The 22,347-nt window shown below is 28.9% G+C and overlaps 1 protein-coding gene and 2 non-coding genes across 3 annotated transcripts; all 3 read right to left on the bottom strand.

Moving 5' to 3' along the window:
• Positions 1-1,143: 1,143 nt before the first annotated feature.
• LOC107443580 (heat shock protein 70 B2) lies at positions 1,144-3,571 on the bottom strand. The gene has a single exon (XM_016057495.4). The coding sequence runs from the start codon at positions 3,210-3,212 to the stop codon at positions 1,293-1,295; it is 1,920 nt and encodes a 639-aa protein (XP_015912981.3). The 5' UTR covers positions 3,213-3,571; the 3' UTR covers positions 1,144-1,292.
• Positions 3,572-9,336: 5,765 nt separating this feature from the next.
• TRNAC-GCA (transfer RNA cysteine (anticodon GCA)) lies at positions 9,337-9,408 on the bottom strand. Its single transcript has one exon. It is a non-coding gene; the product is annotated as a tRNA-Cys (tRNA).
• Positions 9,409-9,562: 154 nt separating this feature from the next.
• Positions 9,563-9,634, bottom strand: TRNAC-GCA (transfer RNA cysteine (anticodon GCA)). Its single transcript has one exon. It is a non-coding gene; the product is annotated as a tRNA-Cys (tRNA).
• Positions 9,635-22,347: the final 12,713 nt, after the last annotated feature.

The following is a 22,347-nucleotide window of genomic DNA, read 5'->3' as shown; positions in this document are numbered from 1 at the left end:
ATAAATGGTATTAAATTAGGTGAAGTTATTCTTTCCATAATTATTGATAGTTTTTTATTAAATTTACTCTGGATTTTAATACTTTTGCGTTATTTTAACTTTAGAAACAATGTTTTGTCCTCAAATAAATATTTTCACTTTTTTATATTTAGAACACTTAAATATAAAACAAAATTTTATATGTACTAGACTAATTCTTAGTTAATCTGAATTTTACAACATGTCTTTAAAATTTTTCATTTGTTATCTGAAAATGTTTTTAATGGGAGATGTTTCTTTTCAAAGTCAGTTTTGTAGAATTTGAACTGATTCTGAATTGCTTTAGATTTTTTAAAAGTGAAAACCTTTCTTTTTTATCTTTATTCTTAAAAAAATCTTATTAAATCTTAAAAAAAGACGTATAGTTGATTTATTTTGAATAAAAATCAAAGGAACTTTTTCGTATGTATCAAAACCAGCTTAGTACAAAAAAGATTTTTTAATTTTATTAAAAAACTAAAATGTTTTTGTTAATGAATACTTAACAATGATCTAGTTTTTCTTTTTAAAAAAATGGATAATACATAAAACCAGGTACAAAATTGTTTTGAAATTGTCAAACCAACTAGACTTGGAATTGTTAAAAAAAAATACAAAAATTGCTTTTAACTTATATAAAAATGTTTTTGTGATAAGAACATTCTTATATTAGATGTTTTTAAGCAAGTTTTTTCTAAAAATTTAATATGCTTTAAAAATTCTTCTGTAATCTAAAGATTGTGTAAATAACTGAAAATTGAACTTTTTTTATTTTAGTTTAATTGTTCTTCACTTATAGTTCACTTCACTTATTCACTTTTTGTTTTAGTTTCCATGTTATTCACTTTGACCACAATGGTCACATTTATTCTTAACTAAATTTTCTTTTAATAATTTTTCATGTTACCAAATATTTAAGAATCCTTAATTTAAATTAGTTATTTTAATAATTTTTTTAAATTTTCTATTAAAATGAATAATTAAGTTATTGATTACTTTTAGATTTTGATAATGTATTACAATATAAAGTATTAGCTAGATATACGTATATAATACATTATCTTTGACTTAATAAATAATAAAATGAAAACATAATCTAAACACAAATAATGACACTAATTTCACAAAAAAAAATATTTATTTTACAATATACTATACAAATTACATCTTAATTACGAACAATAAACATGATTATTAATTCTTTTTCAGTGCTAAATGATTATTTACAAGTAATTAAATTAATTAATGCTTTAAACAGTTCTTACAAAAAAAAATTAGTCTACTTCTTCAATTGTTGGACCATTACTAGCAGTATTACCTGATTGTTGACCAGAATTGAAAGCATTTCCACCTTGATGCAATTTGGTCATCAACGGAGACAGTTCAGATTGAATTTCTTTCAATTTGTGCTCTATCTCATCTTTTTCAGCTAATGTATTACAGTCCAACCACTGAATAACAGAGTCACATTTTTCTTTAATTTTTGCTTTGTCAGCAGGTGACAATTTGTCATCAGATACAGATTCTGATGCTTGCTTGACAGAATATACATAACTCTCCAAGGCATTTCTGGAAGCCACTTTCTCTCGTTGATCTGCATCTTCTTTCTCAAATTGTTTGGCTTCATTCAGCATCCTTTCGATTTCTTCCTTTGATAGCCTTCCTTTATCATTAGTGATTCGGATGCTTTGCGATTTCCCGGTACTTTTGTCCTGTGCTGATACATTTAGGATTCCATTAGCATCCATGTCAAAGGTTACTTCTATTTGTGGTACTCCTCTTGGTGCCGGTGGAATTCCAGATAGTTGAAATCGACCAAGAAGGTGATTGTCTTTGGTCATGGCTCTTTCACCTTCGTACACTTGAATATCAACACCAGGCTGGTTATCGGAATAGGTAGTAAACACTTGTGAAGTCTTGCAAGGAATGCGAGAGTTTCTCTCGATTATTTTTGTCATGACTCCACCGGCTGTTTCAATTCCCAAAGATAATGGTGCAACATCGACTAAGAGAACATCTTTGATCTTGTCGTCTGTATTACCAGTCAGTACCGCAGCTTGAACAGCTGCTCCATAGGCGACAGCTTCATCAGGATTAATTGACAAGCACAGTTCTTTACCATTAAAGAAATCTTTCAATAACTTCTGAATCTTTGGAATGCGAGTTGATCCACCGACTAGCACAACATCATGAATGCTGCTTTTGTCTAATTTGGCATCTTTCAGGGCTCGTTCTACAGGCTCCATTGTAGATCTGAACAAATCCATGCACAATTCTTCAAACCTCGCTCTAGATATCTTTGAATAGAAATCTACTCCCTCAAACAGAGCATCGATTTCAATACTTGCCTCAGAACTGCTTGATAAAGTTCTTTTTGCTCGCTCACAAGCTGTTCTAAGTCGTCTTAAAGCTCTAGGACTGGATCTGAGGTCTTTATGGTGTTTACGTTTAAATTCTTCAACAAAGTGAGCGACCATTCTGTTGTCAAAATCTTCTCCACCAAGATGTGTGTCTCCGGCTGTTGATCGTACTTCAAACAAAGATCCTTCATCTATAGTCAAAATAGATACATCAAAGGTTCCTCCTCCCAAATCAAATATAAGTACATTTTTCTCACCTCGTAGGTTTTTATCCAGACCGTATGCTAAGGCAGCAGCAGTTGGCTCATTAATTATTCGCAACACATTCAATCCAGCAATTTTTCCCGCATCTTTTGTAGCTTGTCTCTGGGAATCATTAAAATAAGCAGGAACTGTAACTACAGCATCAGTTACTTTTTGGCCTAGATACATCTCTGCAGTTTCTTTCATCTTAGTCAATACCATAGCACTGATTTCTTCAGGATTAAATAGTTTTCTTTCACCTTTTACTTCAGCACAAATTTTTGGCTTACCATGTTCATTCACAACTTTGAAAGGCCAATGTTTCAAATCTTGTTGTATTTTAGGATCATCATATTTCCTTCCAATAAGTCTCTTAGCATCAAATATGGTATTTTCTGGATTCAGGGCTACTTGGGATTTAGCAGCATCTCCAATCAGTCTCTCTGTGTCAGTAAAGGCAACATAACTAGGCGTAGTTCGATTTCCTTGATCGTTGGCGATTATTTCGACATGTCCATGTTGAAATACTCCAACACAGGAGTACGTGGTACCCAAATCGATACCAATGGCTGGAGCACTAACACCAGGCATTTTTACAGTCCAAAATTCTCAAAACAGTTCTTCTGTCCAATAATTAAAAATGCAATAGCAAAAATTCTCAGATCCAAACAATCACTTTCCCAATGAAACCGTAAGTTTTACAGTTCAGTCACTAGAAAATAAGCAGTGCAATAAATTCGCAATCAATTCTTCAACACGAAATTCAGTATTATAAGTAGCGAGGGAAAATAACTTTCAGATAAAGAGAATCGCTTTCCGATCGCAATATTAAACGATTTCAAGTATAGCTATCTCAAAGATCATGAAGCAGAACAGTTCTGGTTTCGTATTTATAGAGATGATGAAATTTCCCGAAAACTCGAGACGAGAATCGGTGTATTTTCGATGGTGCTGCCATCTGTAATGGAGCATAGAAGACTGTCAGAAATTTCGAGAATTTTCTGAAAGTTTCAATGAGTGATGCTGCCATCTGTAATAGAACATAGGAGACTATTTGAGAATTATCCAGACCTATCTTTCAAATTCTAGAATATTTAGCTGTCTGCTGCGGTTTTTTGTTTTGTAGTTTTAATATTTTGGCTTTCTAACATATTTTTGAGATGGATGTGAAATGAAGAAAGAAATTATTTTGAACCGTGAACAGAAAATATCGAAAATAAATTAACATTTCATAGTACAAGATGTTCAAGTAATTTCGAAAATTTAATGTTTAAATTATTAATGCTAATCGGTAGAAAATGTTTAATGAAAACAAGTATTTGAATTCCTATTTATGAAGGAAAAAAACTAGAATAATAATTAAAAAAAGTTTATAAGCGTTTTATTTTTATGTTTAAATTTTGAAAATGGAGCAAAAAAATATATAATAAAGTTATTAATTCTCATCGTTTATTAAAATGAGATTGGTTTAAAATTTAAATCTGATTAAGCATACTACTTTAGAGTTGTAAATAACTAATTTGCATGCTTGGAGTTTCTTTAAAAATTATCAAATCTCTAATTGAGATAAAATTGGAAATGATAACTGAAATGGAGTACAAGTACTATTACGTTTAAGAATTATGCTAATTAATAATCATATGAATGATTATATTGTTTGACCAACCCAAAGTTCACAAACCATTTATGATATTTTTTACAATTCGAGAGAGTAGTGAAGGAGAGCTATGCATTTGAGCAGAGTTAAGCGATCGCTGATCTATCCCAAAAGCAGGGACAAGGCTGAAGTAGATCCGTAACTTTACTGGTCAAGTTCAGCCTTGGCAGGGGTAAGAATTTTCTGTTTAAAAAAAAATCTTTTTTTCTTGTGTATGAACAAGAAATTATTTTTTATAAATAATCCATTCTGATACCATTTCTATTCAAAAGATCAGAGGCATACTTTTATTAAAGAATCATGATCCCATCGTCTTATCTCTTCCCTTAATCCAGAAGTTTAAGAACCTTGAAAAAAACATCGCCCGTGAATATTTAAGCATTGGCGAAGCAAAAAAAAAAGCTTTTAAGATCTAACGAATCACTATGGAGGAAAGTGGATTGAAAAGCATTAAAATTGTTTGATTGACTGGTGAAAATTAGGGATATTTCTAAAAATTGCTTACCAACTTTTCTCTGTTTAATCTGGTTATTTAATATATTCGAATAAATTATGAGTTTGGATTCAAATAAAAATAGCGTTAAATAACACCATCAATATTCATGATGCAGAGCTGTTAATTCTTCTAATATTTACGCAAAAATTTATTTTTATATTTAAAGTGTAAAAAATCACAAGGTGAAAAAAAAGGGCGGTCAAATAAATTTAAAGCTTTTTCTGCTTTATTTCTGGATTTAAAATTTTTATTGACAATAATGTCGACTCCCACAACATAAAAGTAAATTGAGTATCCAAATTTTTGCATGATAATCACATGAAGGTATGTTTACTCTCTGTTAAAGTATAAAATTATTTCCGTCTACAAATGTAATTCCATAACTAATGTAATTTCATAACTACTTAGGAGCCAAAATATAAAAATATTTCTGTCTCCAAATTTAATTTCATTCTCATCATTTCATTACTATTTGGGAAATACTATGCGTGAAAAAATTTTTTTTGAAATTTACAACGAAGTAGTCCCATGAGATTATTTAATTTTTTTTTTTTAAATACACATATATTTACAGCATTTTAATAGCTACTTAATTTACTTATTTTCTCACTTTTTCCTTCTAATAACACCGAAATTAAGTAAACTAGCTTATAAATAGTAAAAGTTATTGACGTTGAAAGCCTCTTGTTACGTTATTTTATTAAATTAAATCAAATTTGAAAGTGTTCCTAATTTTATTTTTGGCTTTAAAAATTTTACTTGAGTATTTTTTTATTTTTTTCGTCGCAAACTTTTCCACACAAATAATTAATAACAAAGTATGACATAACTGCAAAAAGTTTTATTTATTTTTTTATTTTATTATTATTTTGATCCACTTTATATGAGCCATAAATTTTGCTTCGCTTTTTGTGAGACAGCTATGGCAAGCTTGTTAAGTACCAACTGATATGTGAATTTTATATACATATTTGCTTTTTTATCTGAATGCACTTTTTTGAATAACATATAGGTTCATATATATACATGTACACTTGTCTGATTCTTTTAAAATAACATTTTTGACGAATCCTGGTTAGGAATATGCATTATTAAATTACGTAAAAACTGGAGCTTTTCGAGAAATCAGGTTTCTTTGAAAATAGCAATTAGGGAAAAATTTCATATCCGTTCCAAAATCTCATGCAACCTAGAAAAAAAAAATGTTTCCTAGTGCAATTATCATTTATTGGTGAACAAGAAAAGTGTCATGAAAGTATGTTGTTTCAGTTTAATCAAAATTACTTTCTAATAGTTTCTGTCATAAAAACTTGAAAAACTTTATTTCCTTGCAAAAACTTTGCTTTTGTGCCCCCCGATGATAACGAAATGATGAAATTTGCTTTGTGTCTTCAAGGAAATAAAAAAACAACACTTTTCATATCCATAATATACATTTCAACTAAATTTCTATTAGATAGGGGGGGAAATCTCAGAATGGGTAGTTCTAAAGTTGAAAGGAGGGCTTTATTAGTGCATCAGTTTTATATAGTAGACAGTAATTTATAACATTGTACGCTTTAAAAAAATAAGTTCAAAAAGTTCTTTTTTAAAACAAATGTGGTAGCAGTAGAACAAAAAATACGTCAAAGTGAATAAATATATATTTATTGCGAAAGGAAAAGAAGGAATTTTTCTACTCAATTAAAACAGATCTTTTATTGAAAATTTCTAACTTAGTGTGCAACAAGCCTCTTTGTTAGAGATTCACAACATGCTAATTTTTAATTATCCACCACTTAAAATATACATTGCATAGATATAGTAAATCTATACGCATCGTTAAATAATTAATATTTAGCTGGGGTTTTTTTACCCCTTCGCAACAAATATGTATTATTAAAGATTGTTAATATGTTGTTTAGGGGAACTAACTATAAAAATCCAACAAAAAGAGATAGAAAAAAGGTTTGTTTTTGGTTACCATTTTAATTCAAAAAATAATTACGCATTTTTTGCATTACGCGATTGTTTTTCTGTCTCTCCATTAAAAAAAAAAGCGAGAAAAATTTTTCTCGAATTTTATTTAAAGGGGATTGAATTCAAAATTGGGAAATTATCATTTGTGAAGTTCGGACTCACTATAATCTTTGCTTCCATTGCATGTGCTTTTTTCAACTGACAGAAATTATCGAAATTTGATTGTGCTGCCATCTATCCATTGTTATATAAGAGAACTTTTTTAAAAAACTTTTACGAAAATAGTGCTGCTAATCTTTATTATATTATCATTTAGTTAAGTTTGTTTTATTGATATTATTTCAATACAATTCTTGATTTCAATAAAAATTTCAATTTTCGTCTGATTAAAGTGTCTGTCTATAATATAATAATCAGACTTGAAAAGAGACACGTGATGTAAATCATAATGAAAACATATATAAAATTCTTAAAATAAAAAGAATATTTAAAGGAGGGGGAAATTAAATATAGTTTCCTTTTCTTCTTCTTTTTTTTTTCCTTTTTTTTTTTTTTACATATGTAGTTTACAAGGTTGACAATAAAGGTATATGAGTTTACTCAAATATTACCGGGGTCAAAATTAAAAAGTAAAAAAAGGAAACCAAGTTTTAATGAATGTTATATTTGAAATTTTTGCACACTATAATGTTATTACTAAATGAATAACTTCTGAATAATTTTTTTTCTCCAAAAACGGAGTGAAAACGAAATAACACTATTGAACGTTGGTATCACTTAAATATTTCTACAATCACAAAAACAAGTATTTCTGCAAAGTGAGTTTATATTTCCATGGAAAATTCCAGATGATCAATAAAAAGATTCCCATTACATTATAAATTCGAGATTATCATTACATGTTAACATGTTCGTTTAAATGAATGAAATTAATACCAAACTAGAAAGTTTCTTACATAAAGAAATAGTTTATCCTCATTTTTATTTTAAAAGTAAAAAAAACATTGAAATAAATAACTAGCTATATTATCAATAAAGTTAACAATGAAAAAGATGAAGTAAAAATTGTATTCGTGAATACATGTTTATTTATGCAATAAATTAAAATAGTCCAAGGGGGCACCCGGGTTTGAACCGTGTCTGTCTATAATATAATAATCAGACTTGAAAAGAGACACGTGATGTAAATCATAATGAAAACATATATAAAATTCTTAAAATAAAAAGAATATTTAAAGGAGGGGGAAATTAAATATAGTTTCCTTTTCTTCTTCTTTTTTTTTTTCTTTTTTTTTTTTTTACATATGTAGTTTACAAGGTTGACAATAAAGGTATATGAGTTTACTCAAATATTACCGGGGTCAAAATTAAAAAGTAAAAAAAGGAAACCAAGTTTTAATGAATGTTATATTTGAAATTTTTGCACACTATAATGTTATTACTAAATGAATAACTTCTGAATAATTTTTTTTCTCCAAAAACGGAGTGAAAACGAAATAACACTATTGAACGTTGGTATCACTTAAATATTTCTACAATCACAAAAACAAGTATTTCTGCAAAGTGAGTTTATATTTCCATGGAAAATTCCAGATGATCAATAAAAAGATTCCCATTACATTATAAATTCGAGATTATCATTACATGTTAACATGTTCGTTTAAATGAATGAAATTAATACCAAACTAGAAAGTTTCTTACATAAAGAAATAGTTTATCCTCATTTTTATTTTAAAAGTAAAAAAAACATTGAAATAAATAACTAGCTATATTATCAATAAAGTTAACAATGAAAAAGATGAAGTAAAAATTGTATTCGTGAATACATGTTTATTTATGCAATAAATTAAAATAGTCCAAGGGGGCACCCGGGTTTGAACCGTGTCTGTCTATAATATAATAATCAGACTTGAAAAGAGACACGTGATGTAAATCATAATGAAAACATATATAAAATTCTTAAAATAAAAAGAATATTTAAAGGAGGGGGAAATTAAATATAGTTTCCTTTTCTTCTTCTTTTTTTTTTCTTTTTTTTTTTTTTACATATGTAGTTTACAAGGTTGACAATAAAGGTATATGAGTTTACTCAAATATTACCGGGGTCAAAATTAAAAAGTAAAAAAAGGAAACCAAGTTTTAATGAATGTTATATTTGAAATTTTTGCACACTATAATGTTATTACTAAATGAATAACTTCTGAATAATTTTTTTTCTCCAAAAACGGAGTGAAAACGAAATAACACTATTGAACGTTGGTATCACTTAAATATTTCTACAATCACAAAAACAAGTATTTCTGCAAAGTGAGTTTATATTTCCATGGAAAATTCCAGATGATCAATAAAAAGATTCCCATTACATTATAAATTCGAGATTATCATTACATGTTAACATGTTCGTTTAAATGAATGAAATTAATACCAAACTAGAAAGTTTCTTACATAAAGAAATAGTTTATCCTCATTTTTATTTTAAAAGTAAAAAAAACATTGAAATAAATAACTAGCTATATTATCAATAAAGTTAACAATGAAAAAGATGAAGTAAAAATTGTATTCGTGAATACATGTTTATTTATGCAATAAATTAAAATAGTCCAAGGGGGCACCCGGGTTTGAACCGGGGACCTCTCGATCTGCAGTCGAATGCTCTACCACTGAGCTATACCCCCTTCGATATTTCTGAAAATATGAATATTTATGTAATGTATTGAAAATAAGCAAAATTTGAAATACTCAGAATTGACATTTAAAATTAAAAATAATTAAATAAATAAAATTAATTAAATAAATAAAAAGACCTTTCAACAAAAAAATAAAATTCCTAGGGGGCACCCGGGTTTGAACCGGGGACCTCTCGATCTGCAGTCGAATGCTCTACCACTGAGCTATACCCCCGTTGATCATGGTTAAACAAATGTTTAATATATTTCAAATAATGCAATATAATATTCTATGAGACTTGATTTTGGAAGTCTATTAATTCTCATAAGTAGATTATCTTAATATACAGTCAAACCCCGCTATAGTGAACCATCAAGGGACCTAAATTTCAGTTCACTATAACCGGGAGTTCACTATATCCGTTACGCTGGTGATTTTACTAATGGTTCCAAAACTCTTCCCTTTTATTACATTATATTCATATAAATGACTGAAAAATATTATGTGGTAGCAAAAAATGTGTTATTTTTCATCACTCTTCGTCTTGCGTACAAATAAAAATTAGTGATATTTAGCTGATGAGCACTTCCTCATCAGATATGGAGCTCAACATCAGATATGGAAACACTTCCCGACTCTCAGATAATTTTTCTTGAATTTTTGTTATTCCGCTTTTTATACCTGTCTAACCTGCCATTCGAGCACATAAAAGTAGTTTCTATAGATGGTTTTAAAAATCGGTATATGTATTTATTTTGAAGTAGAAATTTCAAAATTATTACGAAGAAAATGGGGGGGGGGGATCAGAAAAAAGTTCATTGCATCCAACTTCCTCACTTTTTTGGTTCACTATATCCACTAAAAATAGCATTATACGTGCATAGCAAGGCACGGGACCGAGAATTTCGTTCACTATATCCGGGAGTTCACTATAAGCCGTGTTCACTATAGCGGGGTTTGACTGTATAAATATAGTTTGCAGTTTCCATTGTCTTTTGGAGTTATCTTTTATTTCGTTCAAAAGTTTCTTCACTAATTAAGCCTACTTTGATTTTTATATCATTATTTTAAATATTCTATTACAAAAATTTAAATTTAAATTATGTATCAATGAAAAATAATTCTAAATACGAGAAGCACTACTTAAATAATTTTTATGTGAATTTTGGCTAAGTTTTTAGATTTTATCGCCATTTATGCAAAACTTTTTTTACTTTATAATATTAACCTTTTTTTTTCTGAAATCCTATTTATATGCATAATATATATTAAAAAAAGCAATTTTTTCCCAGGATAGAACATGACATTTTTTATTCATAAAGCATTGTCTAAAAACTAAAATTAACATTGCTAAAAATTTTAAAACTCCTTGGTCTTATTAATGAAACATTAATTGTTAAATGACTTTCGAGTGATTGAAAAATTAAACCTTAAGAATAGCTGGTAATATCTTATTTTTTATTTAAAGAACGGTTAAATATACGTAACGTTTATTTAGTTACAAATTATAAGGAGGGATTTCAGTGCTGTTTGTTATCATTCGCATAGGGTATAAAGTATAAGCTTTGATACTTAATTTCTTTTATAATTTATATTAAATACATTAGGAAGATTCGACATTTCATCCACAGTCAAATAAACTGAGTCCGTCTTGTCAATTGGGATTGTGCTTAATAAATGTTATGATAAAGCAGTAACATTTTCATGACAAAATTTTAATGCACAATAAAAATTTTTTTAAAAATGTGGAAAATCTCAGAATTCTACACATGGTAATTTTATATTGTAAGAATGAGAATGCGAACTATAAAAATTTTCTAAAACTGCGGTACCGATGGCAGCGGTAATTGTTCTTCGTTTTAATATAAATAAAAGCATTACATTAAGTAATAAATTTCTGTCATTAATTAATAAATTTGATTAATTTCTTAATTTTTTTTTCCCCAACTAAAAATTGTTTTACGAGTAATTTTTCCTAATGGTGGCAAAAATTTTTTAATCCTTGATTCTTAGTTTAATTAGTTTTGGAGTAATTGAATTAAAAACTTTTTGACGACTACGACTTATAAATAATTAAAATAAATGCATAAAAGCCTCGATAATTTTGTGATGCAGTTTCTCTAAACTGAGAAAATGAAACCAAATAAAACAATATTTAATTTTTTTTTATTACCGCTTTGAAAAATCTTTTGCAAAAATCTTTAACATATAATTGTTATATTTATAACAGATAAATTTTTGCTAATGGAATTATTAACACTTAAAGGTCTAACCAATTAACTTTCATACTCAAAATTTACCAAAAGATAAACATCAAAACCATTTGATTGCCGGAGATAGGAAAGATAATTATTACATGGAAATAATACAAAATCACATTTCAAATTAGCATTTTATGAAAAAATATCTCTGCTCCTAACAACATTTTTTGGAAATCACTACGCTAATTCAGAGATATACACCTCTTTTTCTCTCCATTTTTTTTTTTTTTTTTTTCTTGTGAAAAAATTTTTGGTATGCGTTTTTTTATTGTTTTTCACTATAAACCCTTCAGTTAGTGAGCAAAAAGTTTAAGATATTAATTACTATAAGCCCTGTTTCTTCGCCATTCCTCCACCTACTCATTTTATATATGAATATCTTAACTGCAATGAAGAAACAAAAACGCAAATATACTAGCCATAATTTTTGTAATAAAATCGAAAACATTTAGGAAAATAATTAATAAAATAATTTTATGTGTCGAATGACTTATAAAATTATTATTATATTCGAACTGTAACATAACAGTATGGCAGTAGCCGAAAAAAATATGAAAACTTAGAAACTGAGCAGACGATAATTGTTATAGATGGAATACTTAGCTGTAATGAAAGAACAAATAAATTTGCCTTAATTTATATCATCAAATAATAATGATTAATAAAATAATTTTATATGTTTGAAGATTTTATTATTTGAATTCTAAAATAACAGAAATTGCAGAAAAAATATGAAAATTTAAAAGTTAAACAAACGATGAATCTAACAGATGGAATAAAGAATATTTAGCTGCAGTAAATGAACAGAAACGCAAATAAACTGGTCTTAATTTATGCAATCATAATAAAAACAGTTAGTGAAATAATTAATGAAATAATTTCTTGCATCTGATAACTTTATTATTCAAACTGTTAGATGAGAGTGTTGTAGTTGTAGAAAAAGTATGGAAATTTAAAAATTGAGCAAACGATAAATGCAACAGATGGACTGTGGAATATTTAGTTCTGTAGGAGATCGTCTGCAAGCATAACTAAGCCATTTCCTTTCCCTGCAGCGCTTGTTAAAGAAAGTTAATCCCCCTTCACACCTATGTAGAAACCTTGAAAGAAACCGGTCACCTCCCATTTTCTATTCAGTCCGCAGGGGTTCGGGTCAATGTAGCTAGAACCTGGCATACCTGCTCACAGGCATCCAATTTTATTCTTTCTTCTTCTGAGGAACTTTTATTTTCTACTAATCTAAGCAAGAATATATACTTCCATTTTATTTCTGGCCACATTAGGGTAGGACCACTATTTCTTGTTTCCCCGGGTATTACTTTTATCCAGGACTCTCGGTTTAATGCGATAGCATCGGTACTTTCAGGTTTTGATTCCACTATTCGAATATTTACTTTGCATTAAAAATTAGATTGTATTCTCTGAGTTTTTCACGTCATAGCATGTTTAAGTATACAATAGATTCAATAAACTAAATTTAAGTAAGTCCATAAAAAAATTTATTTTTCAATTGAAAATATTAATTAAATTTAATTTTATTTAAATTCAGTGTCCTTAATGATAGTAAGAGTAAAAAAGAAAACTTTTGCTTCTTACAGAGAACAAAAGAAATTAAGCATTTTTTTTGTTTTTGTTTCCCCACACAATCTGGAATCTAATTCTTCCTCCTCATTCTAACAAATCCTAAAACCCATCTCACTACAAAAGTGATGAAGAACAATTTTAAACATTGCCTTGACTATTCGAATTCAAAAGGCTTTATTTTACTTTTAGTAAATTTCAAGGAGTGGCAAAGTTGTTTTTATTCTGAAATTTGGCGGTCGTGATTCTGATCAACCGAAGAAATATTAATGTTATCATGCATAAATATGTAATTTCGTTTGCTCAACTAAAAAGTTATTTTACAAACCGGTGAGCATATTTCCTCTAATGTACCAATATTATAAGCATATCTGCAAACTTGCACGGTCTGTGGGAAAAAATTTTCTTAAGTGCAATAAAAAAGAATTTAATGCCGGAAAAATTTTCTAAAAACTAAACAATTTTGCTAACTCTAAAAGCATAATCGGCTAATTTATAGGTCTTAATACATTTGACTTGCTCATTAATAATGGTGAGAAAATAATATTTTTTTTGCTTTAAAAACTAAGATTTATACTAAGAAACATAAATGTTGCTATTGTAAAAAAAAAATTTTTGAAGTTATATGCTTATGCGACTTCCAACAAGGTTGCGTTAAACGTTTAACGCTACATTTTTATTGGCCGGGAAATCACGTGGTAGGATCCAGTTTTCCCTCATTCATTTCCATATTGTTTTGGTTCTCACTAGCATAAAAGTCATGAAAGTATTGTTTTTCTATAAATATATTTTTAGTTTGTTTTGATACACATATAATTTAATAGGGTAGTATTTTTTATTTTCAAATTTAGTGGACAACAATTGTAAAAAATGAGTGAAAACAATCCCACGGACAATGAGACGGATTTAAGGTTATGTCAAGGTACGTCTCTTGTGAATATCAATTGATTGTTTCGCTTCTGAAATTTCATTATGACGCATTCACATACATTATTAATACAAATAGATTTTCCATGGTGAGACGATGAGGCAACCACAAGCACTGGTTCAAGAGGTCCACGAGGGAAAAATACACAATATTACCGTGATTACAGAGCACGGAAGCGAGTGGAGCAGGAAAAAGAGTTGTTGAATAGAACTAGTGATCCTTCTACGACTGCTGATTCTTCTACAATTAACGTCGCAGGTTGCGAAGTTTAACTTCCTCCGCGCGGAGGGACTCCATGCACTATTTTTTATAGCAACCGTATAAGTCGGTAATTATGATTAAGTTTTTTCTTAAGTATCATACGGTAATTATGGGAACAGGTATAAGTTTCTAAAATTAAAAAAATTATATAGAAACTTTAATTGTATCTATGTCTTATAAAATAACTTAAACGGCCATTGCGAAACGCGTGTGGTGTAACTTTTTTCTTTACTTCAAATTTTACATTACTTACGTAGGCGAAACTAGGGTTTTTCAAACGATATCGCCTTCTCTTCACTCACAGCAAAGCTTTTAGTTTTAAATTATAAACATCTTGGTGAAAAGATTCGTTAGGACTTTAAAACAGACCAGTAACTCAAATATTTAAAAAATTCTTCACTTTTTTCTTTTTGTAAAGTCGCCATTTTATAGAGATTTCCTCCCCTTAGATAAAAAATCGATTAATAATTTTCAATTTTAACAAACCCAAACAATGTAACGTTGGAATAACTTTTCAAATATAAAAGCGCTATTCATTTTCACAAATCTGTTACTTTCCTCCTTAACAACATTTGATATTATGAAACATTTTATCAATTACCATAGAAGTAATTACTAAGGACGGACAAAACGTAGCCATCGTAACGTCATGCTGTTATCCACTAAACTGCGTGATTGCGTAATTGTTGTGCGTAGGACTGGGCGATATAAGAAATTTTATATCGTGCTGCATCAACACCCTCTGCATCGTCAGTTTTGCATCGCTATATAGCGATGTATCGCGATATAGTATTTTTAAAATTCATTTATTTGTAAGGCGCAGAAAGTCGGATTTCTATCAAAACTTCATACTCAGATTGATTTAAATCAATTTATGAATTTGATGTATATGTTTTGCTTAAGAAAGATATTAATGTTATATTTTCTAAAAATGATAGCGCAAATAACGAAAGATTTCTTAGTTTAAAAATAAATAATAAAAAAATAAATAAAATTGAAACTTATCAATATATTTACCTAACAATATAGAAAGGAAATTTAAAAAATAAGTTCCTTAAAAATTATTTGTGTGCTTAAAACAAAGTGCTAAATAAATTTAAAAAAATAAATAAATAAATAAAAAAAAAACTTTTAAGACAACACTATTTTTTATCATTATTATTTCACGTTAATAATAAAGTTAAATTGAATAATTACCGAATTCTGAACGAAAAAACAAAGTAAGGTTTAATTTCTTAAAAATAAAAACAAAAGAATTATGATATTCGATAATATATTCAACTGACAATATTGAAAGAAAATTAAAAAGCACGATTATACTCTTTAATAAAACGATGAGCTAAATGATTTTAAAAAAAGAAGTCGCAATCGCAAACATTACTAATTTTTTCGAATAAACAAAGTTGATTGACCTATGTCCAAATCCAAAAGAGGAAAAATAAGTTTAGTTATAATTTTATTTATAAAAATGAAAACAACTAAAGATTTATAAATTTAAAATCAGTAATAAAAACCCATTAAATTATTATTTTATCCAAAAAGTTTTTAATAAATTAAAATAAAGTAAAAAATAGCCTAACAAATTTAATTACTTTTTAATTTAATTCTTTATGGACACCTTAAATTAGATTTCCGTTTGTAATAAATTCAATAATGTAAAACAATACTTAAACATATAATATCAAAATTAATTTTCACATTTAAAAATAAAAAAGAAAGTTTTGTTTAAAAAAAATTTTTTACCTAATTAATTAAGAAACAAGCGATCACAAAGTCAGTCCCCACTGAAAATAATCTACAAGAAACGATATCAAGTCGCGACAAAGAAGAAAAAAAAACTAAGAGGTGCGGAAACGAACATGCGAGATCACGATATATGTTCTCGAAACTGATTCTGATTCTACCGCTCATCAATCAAGGCCGTTTCAATATAACGATACGTACATCGTCTTCCCCAGCGCGAGTAGGCATCCTTGCCTGTCTTGTATCGCTATATCGTATATCACTATATCGTTCGTCTTCTTTACTCGACGGCTTAAATCAGATTTCTGATGCATCGCCTGGAACGAAAGTCGCTGTATCGGCTTGCCGATACAGGCGTTAAATCGATATGTCGCGATATATCGATTTATAGCCCAGTCCTAGTTGTGGGTTTTCCACTATACTCGCGAAAATTATAAAATCAGCATATTGTTTGATAAAAGGTGTTCAAAAACACAGCTTTCGTAGAGTCCCAAGTTGGCGCACGGGCGCGTACATACTTATTTCAGTGAATTAGAGAAATGTATACTTGACTTACAGTAAATTAATATACAGACATTAGCAATATCAGTTAGAAGACTATCACTGATTCCTCGATTTCGATTTTAGACTCTAAACTTGATAGTCATGCGACATAGCAACTATGCCAACGATTTAGATGACTCAAATAGGCATGCGACAAAGCTTGATAGACATTTACAACTGTATATCAGTGTCAACGGTTTTGATTTAGACTCTAACATACTTGATTACCATGTTACATAGCTTGATAAACTTAAGCAATTGCATCTCATTATGAGCAATTTTGATTTTAAACTCAAATAGACATGCGACAAAGCTTGATAGACTGATGTATCTCAGTATCAACGATTTTGGTTTTGGATTCAAACAGACTTGATAGTTATGCGACATAGATTGGTAGACATTAGCAACTGTATCTCAGTATCAGCCACAAGACTTATTGATTCATCGATTTTGATTTCCGACTCCAAATAGATTAGACATGCGACGATGTGTTCACTTTTTTACCCTTCATTTAATAGCATGATGTAGGCACGAAACTTCATTCGTAAATTTAATTTGCAAAAGCAAGACATTTTGCCTTCATCACGATTATTATAATTTTATTAATACCTACCGTACTTTTAAGATGGTAGGCATAAATGGACTAATAAGTCGCGGTGATAGTTTTTTTTTCTTTCTAAATCGATGAAAAGCTATTTAAACTGTGTTAAATAATCTTCTATTGCAAAGAGCACTACTTTTTTTAATCATAAATCTTAATTATGACTACAACAGGCGAGTGCAATTTTGAAATGAATTTTAAGCAAGTGTTAGGAAAGAAAATAAATTTTATTTAATTTGTGATATATTCGCTTGTATCTCGATACTGACATTCATGCCGTAGGCTAATTGGAAAGGTTTACAATGTTTTCTAGTCAGCCTTTTTATGTTAATCAGGAAATGTGTGAATAAATACCTAGGCTCATTATAATAAATCTTTAAAATTGTTATTTACTACAAGCCTTCATTAATCTGGATTTATTGCAAACTATCTAAAATAAATCAGGCTAATTGTGCAATGAATGATATATTTTCTAATTAGCCCAAAGGCATCTATCAGAAAATCCTGAAAAATTTTCAAATTAGCCTGACGCAGATGAATCAGCACGGTATCCGACTTTTGAAAATATAAATGTACATGTTAAATAACAATAAGAACAACAGGTGAGAAAAGACAAATATTTATTCAATGAGTGTGTAATTTTCAAAATGTACACATACTTGGATGTGAAACTACATGGCACAGTAGTACAACATTACGCACAATTCAATATCGTTAAAAATTTCACAGATGTATATGGATGGAAGTTCTTGAAGTTATAACAACTTTTAACAAGACTTAGTGGTTAAATTTAATTTTATTAATACAATAAATCAAATTTAACAAAAAAATATAATAAATAAATATTCTTTCATACTTTCTGGACAGTATATGTGATTTATTATGGGTTAAGAGGATTTAAATTTCTCGCATAGCTGCCAACATGCAAAGGAAAAAATATATTATGAAATATATAATTTTTTTTGATAATATGTTAAATATTTTAGACATTTGAAGGACTACAATAGTCAGCAAAATTTAAAAACTGTATTCCAGGAAAAGCTAAATTTAAAATTTCATGGAAATATTTTTAATTTATGGTTGCCGTTAAATGAAAATGAACAAAAAAAAAGTTTTTATTATTTTTTATATATATTTTTGAATGTATAGTTTTGAATAATAATAAATAGTACTCATTATAGACATAAGATGTTTTTAAAATTAATTTAAAATTAAAAAAAAAACTTGAAATTTAAGAACATTGAGAAAATAAATAAATAAATAAAAAAACTTCTATTATTTGCTATAAACGAGGCATGCTTTATTCTTTTTCCAATAAAATTCTTTAAATACTCGAGTAAGCAACAAACTAAAAAAAAAAAAAAAAAAAAATCTGCTTTGATACAGACTTTTTTCAGAGACTTTCCCTATTTCAGGAATTTTTCTGAAATATATAAAAACAAGAATTTTTGAAGAGTTGAAAGTGGCAAATCAGTTGTCTACAAGAAAATCTATTTGAGTTGGCAGCGTTGCAAGAAAAGTTTGCAAACGAGTCCATAATAACACCGAATGGACATCTTGAGTAATGAATTTTAATTAAGTGTAACTTATAGTTTCAACATATTTGTTCGCATTAAATGAAGAGTAGGTTGAACATTAAATAACATCAAAAGCAATAACACACGCAGAACAATTAATTTGATGAAAGTAAGCTTGCCATGAGATTAATACGAAATACGCTTTCAAACATAATATCCTTCAAGGAAAATTTGACTAGAATAGTTTCCATAATGGTGGGAAAGGTTCAATGTGTACTCTTCTACAACTAGCAATGAAAAGGGAGGAAAAAAAAACTATAATATACAATGAAATAATAAATCTAAAGCAGCACAAAACCATAAGCTCGTTCAGAGTGACACATAGACGTTTTAAAATGTTTGTGATTTTGGTCCTTCTAATTTTTCATTTTAATGGCAAATATTTGATAGAAAATATAAATATATATATATGAAGATGGCAAAATATTCACATAAGTAAATGCATGAAGAAGGTATGTATGGGTCAATTTTAAAATAAAGTGACTCGCCAAAAGTTTGAGTTATTAAGAAATTGAGGTATTATGAGCCAGTTCTGCGTTAAGGCACTGCGTGTGTCGTTATGGAACGGACTGTCAACTTACTCTGAGTGGAAAATACTAGTAATAAAACAAATTAATTTCCGGCTAGTTTTAGTTTGTGATACTTTCTGACTATCACGAATTTTTAATAGCTTCAACATAGTTTAACGAATATGAAATATGCTATAAGGATAGTAATAATTATAAAAAAAATGGTAGCCATTGCTAATTTACTTCTCCCCTTAAAATAAAAAGTTTCCTTACCAGTTTTTTTAATTTTATTTCCGGATTACAGATCTGATAAACGTTTTTGATTAAAGGGAATGATTTTTAAGAGAAAAAAGCATAGGCTTAAAAAAAAAAAAAAAAAAACACCTTAGAATGAAATAATTATTTCAGTTTAAGCAAATAATAATAATGAAAAAAACAATTGAAGAATTTTTTTTAAAAAACTTATTATTTTAAACTTTTGAAAATTCATCAGCGGCAAATGGAGACCCCTCAGAAAAAAAATAACCTTGCGGTGGTAAGAACAACAACGCGCGTAAAGGTCTGGTTTCTTAGGACAAGCGCCTTATCTGGGCGTCAGCGTGACGTCAACGTCCCGCTGACGCCAACAAAATACTGGTTTGTTAGCTCAAGGCCTGGTTTCTTAGAACTAGCGCCTTATCTGGGCGTCAGCGGAAAGTTGACGTAGAGCTGACGCCATAAAAATACTTTTTTGTTAGCTCAGCGTGAGCAGTTGGCCCAACGCAGACATTTTCTCTCATTGCTCATGCGTTAATAACGTAAACAAATATTTATTTTGAATTTGTATTGATTTTGTTATTGTCGACCAGTGTTTTAGAGAACAAATAATGACTTTGTCCAAGAAAAAACACATTGCAGCTGAGCTAAATGAAGAGTGCTATGTTTAATAAAGAAGCTATGTTTAATGTCAAAATCAAAATCTTGGCTGATTTCAATGCGCTGTTGGATGTTGTCCGCCATTGCTTCTGTGATTAACGTCACGTTGTAATCCAACTGCAGTTGAGGTGGACGGCAATTGTAGTTCAAGATGAGCGTTCGATGACGTATACTATCAAACTCACAAATGGACCAATCAGAGGTTAACGCTGATTTCCAGCTGACGGCATCCTGTCCTAAGAAACCAAGCCTTAAGCAAACTCAAACTTAGCCGACCTCTAACTGATAAAGTGCTATATTAAAAATGGAAATTCCAATAAGCATACGTAAAAAATTTGTCACCATTATCAAGTTTTTTATTAGCCACGGGAAACCCTAATGAAACTACTCAAATAATCTTATAATTGTTTTGGAAACAAAATCGTAATATGTACTATCAACATTAATTTTAACATATTAAAGCATGAAGGCCTTAAAATTCAATTACCTCAAAATTTCTTCACCTAACATACATTCTTCATCCACCTACTCTTTAAGTTGTCTTTAGTAAGCAAATAAATTTCAATCTGTATCTACTATTTAACAAAATGATTTCCATGCATAGTATGATGTGGATAGAAAAAATCCTAACTCAGTAATGTGATATCTTCTATCAATGTGAAGTGCATTCACATGTTAAAAATGAAATAAAATTTTTTTTTAATCTACCAATCTATAAATTAATAGTTTTTTAATACTAATTTAAAAATTTCCTCCTTCAAATTATATTACTTTCAATGACGAAGCGGGTAACCAATTTGCATTCATGCATGAAAGTTTAAAGTCTGTCTGTGTAAAGAACTCCCCTCGCCATTTGGCGGAGAATTGGTGGATGGCTATGAAGTTTAACTAATTCATGTAGGAGTGTTGCGTCAATAAAGACGCTTTGGCTGGAGTCGTCGAAAGTAAGAGAATTTTTTTCTACGGCCTATTGCGATTACCACCTCTTTGAAATGCGCTATTTCTTGTTTCCATAGCAACAGACTGCCTTCGGGGAGAGAAGTTTTTTATACAAACAGACTAAACTATTTTTATAGATTTAGTGAAGTAATCACATTACTGCATAGTGTTATAATTAAAATATTTAAAAAAAAAATCCCCTTGCCGTCAGGCTAACAGCGGGGGTGTTCGTGGTTTTCTTCTGCATGCAACGCAAAAGCAGGTTAGTTTCATCAAAAAGTCCTCCACGAAGGCAAAATTTCTCCCACTAATTGATCCAAGAGTTCCCTTGTCTTCTGGATTGGTTTCAAAAATACAAGGCCACAGAGTTGAATATTGAATCAGGCTTTTCAACGATGGTTATAAAATATAATTTTAAAAAAGGTAACAAGTAAAATGAACTATTTCGAAAAGATAATCATTATTTAAATAGTAACATATAATTTTTGCAATTTAATCTATTCTTTTAATATAAAAAGCTCAGCCCATTTTACTAATTTTGGTAAATAATTCAGTTTAGATTGATTGAAGTTTCTTATACATGCTTAACATAATATAAATATCTTTATATTATAACCATACAAAATTATAGAAAAGCTTAATATTATGCTCCGTAAATCTATGTACACAAAACAAATTTACAAAAATATGTACAAAATATAAAATAAGTTCTATTTCGTCCATTGGACGGCATTTATCATTGAATAATACTTTGCATTTAATATTACTTGGTAAGCATCAATAAAAACTTATTTCAACTATTGTATTTGCCTCATAAAGTCAAATATAAATATATATTATTTTGAAAGCATTAGAAAGATTACAACCTTCATTTTTTGTTCTACGAAAACTATGAAATATGGTTAGGTGCATGCAGCTAACATAACTGCTGAATGCCAGTCTAGAAAAATAGCACTAATTATTTTTTACTAATTAACTACTATTTTGCAGAAAATAATAGCCTGAACTTAAAAACAGTATAAATAGCTTTTAAATACTATTAAACTTTTTGAAATCACCAGTTTTGTCATGTTTTCCCACCTGAATGAA

This window comes from Parasteatoda tepidariorum, chromosome 9, assembly GCF_982258835.1.
Source record: "Parasteatoda tepidariorum strain Cologne lab strain chromosome 9, Ptep-v5.0, whole genome shotgun sequence".
Lineage (NCBI taxonomy): Eukaryota > Metazoa > Arthropoda > Arachnida > Araneae > Theridiidae > Parasteatoda > Parasteatoda tepidariorum.
This window is presented reverse-complemented; position numbering and strand designations above follow the sequence as displayed.

Coding starts and splice junctions, on each gene's coding strand:
- LOC107443580 (XM_016057495.4), bottom strand. CDS start 3,212: ATGCCTGGTGTTAGTGCTCCAGCCATTGGTATCGATTTGGGTACCACG.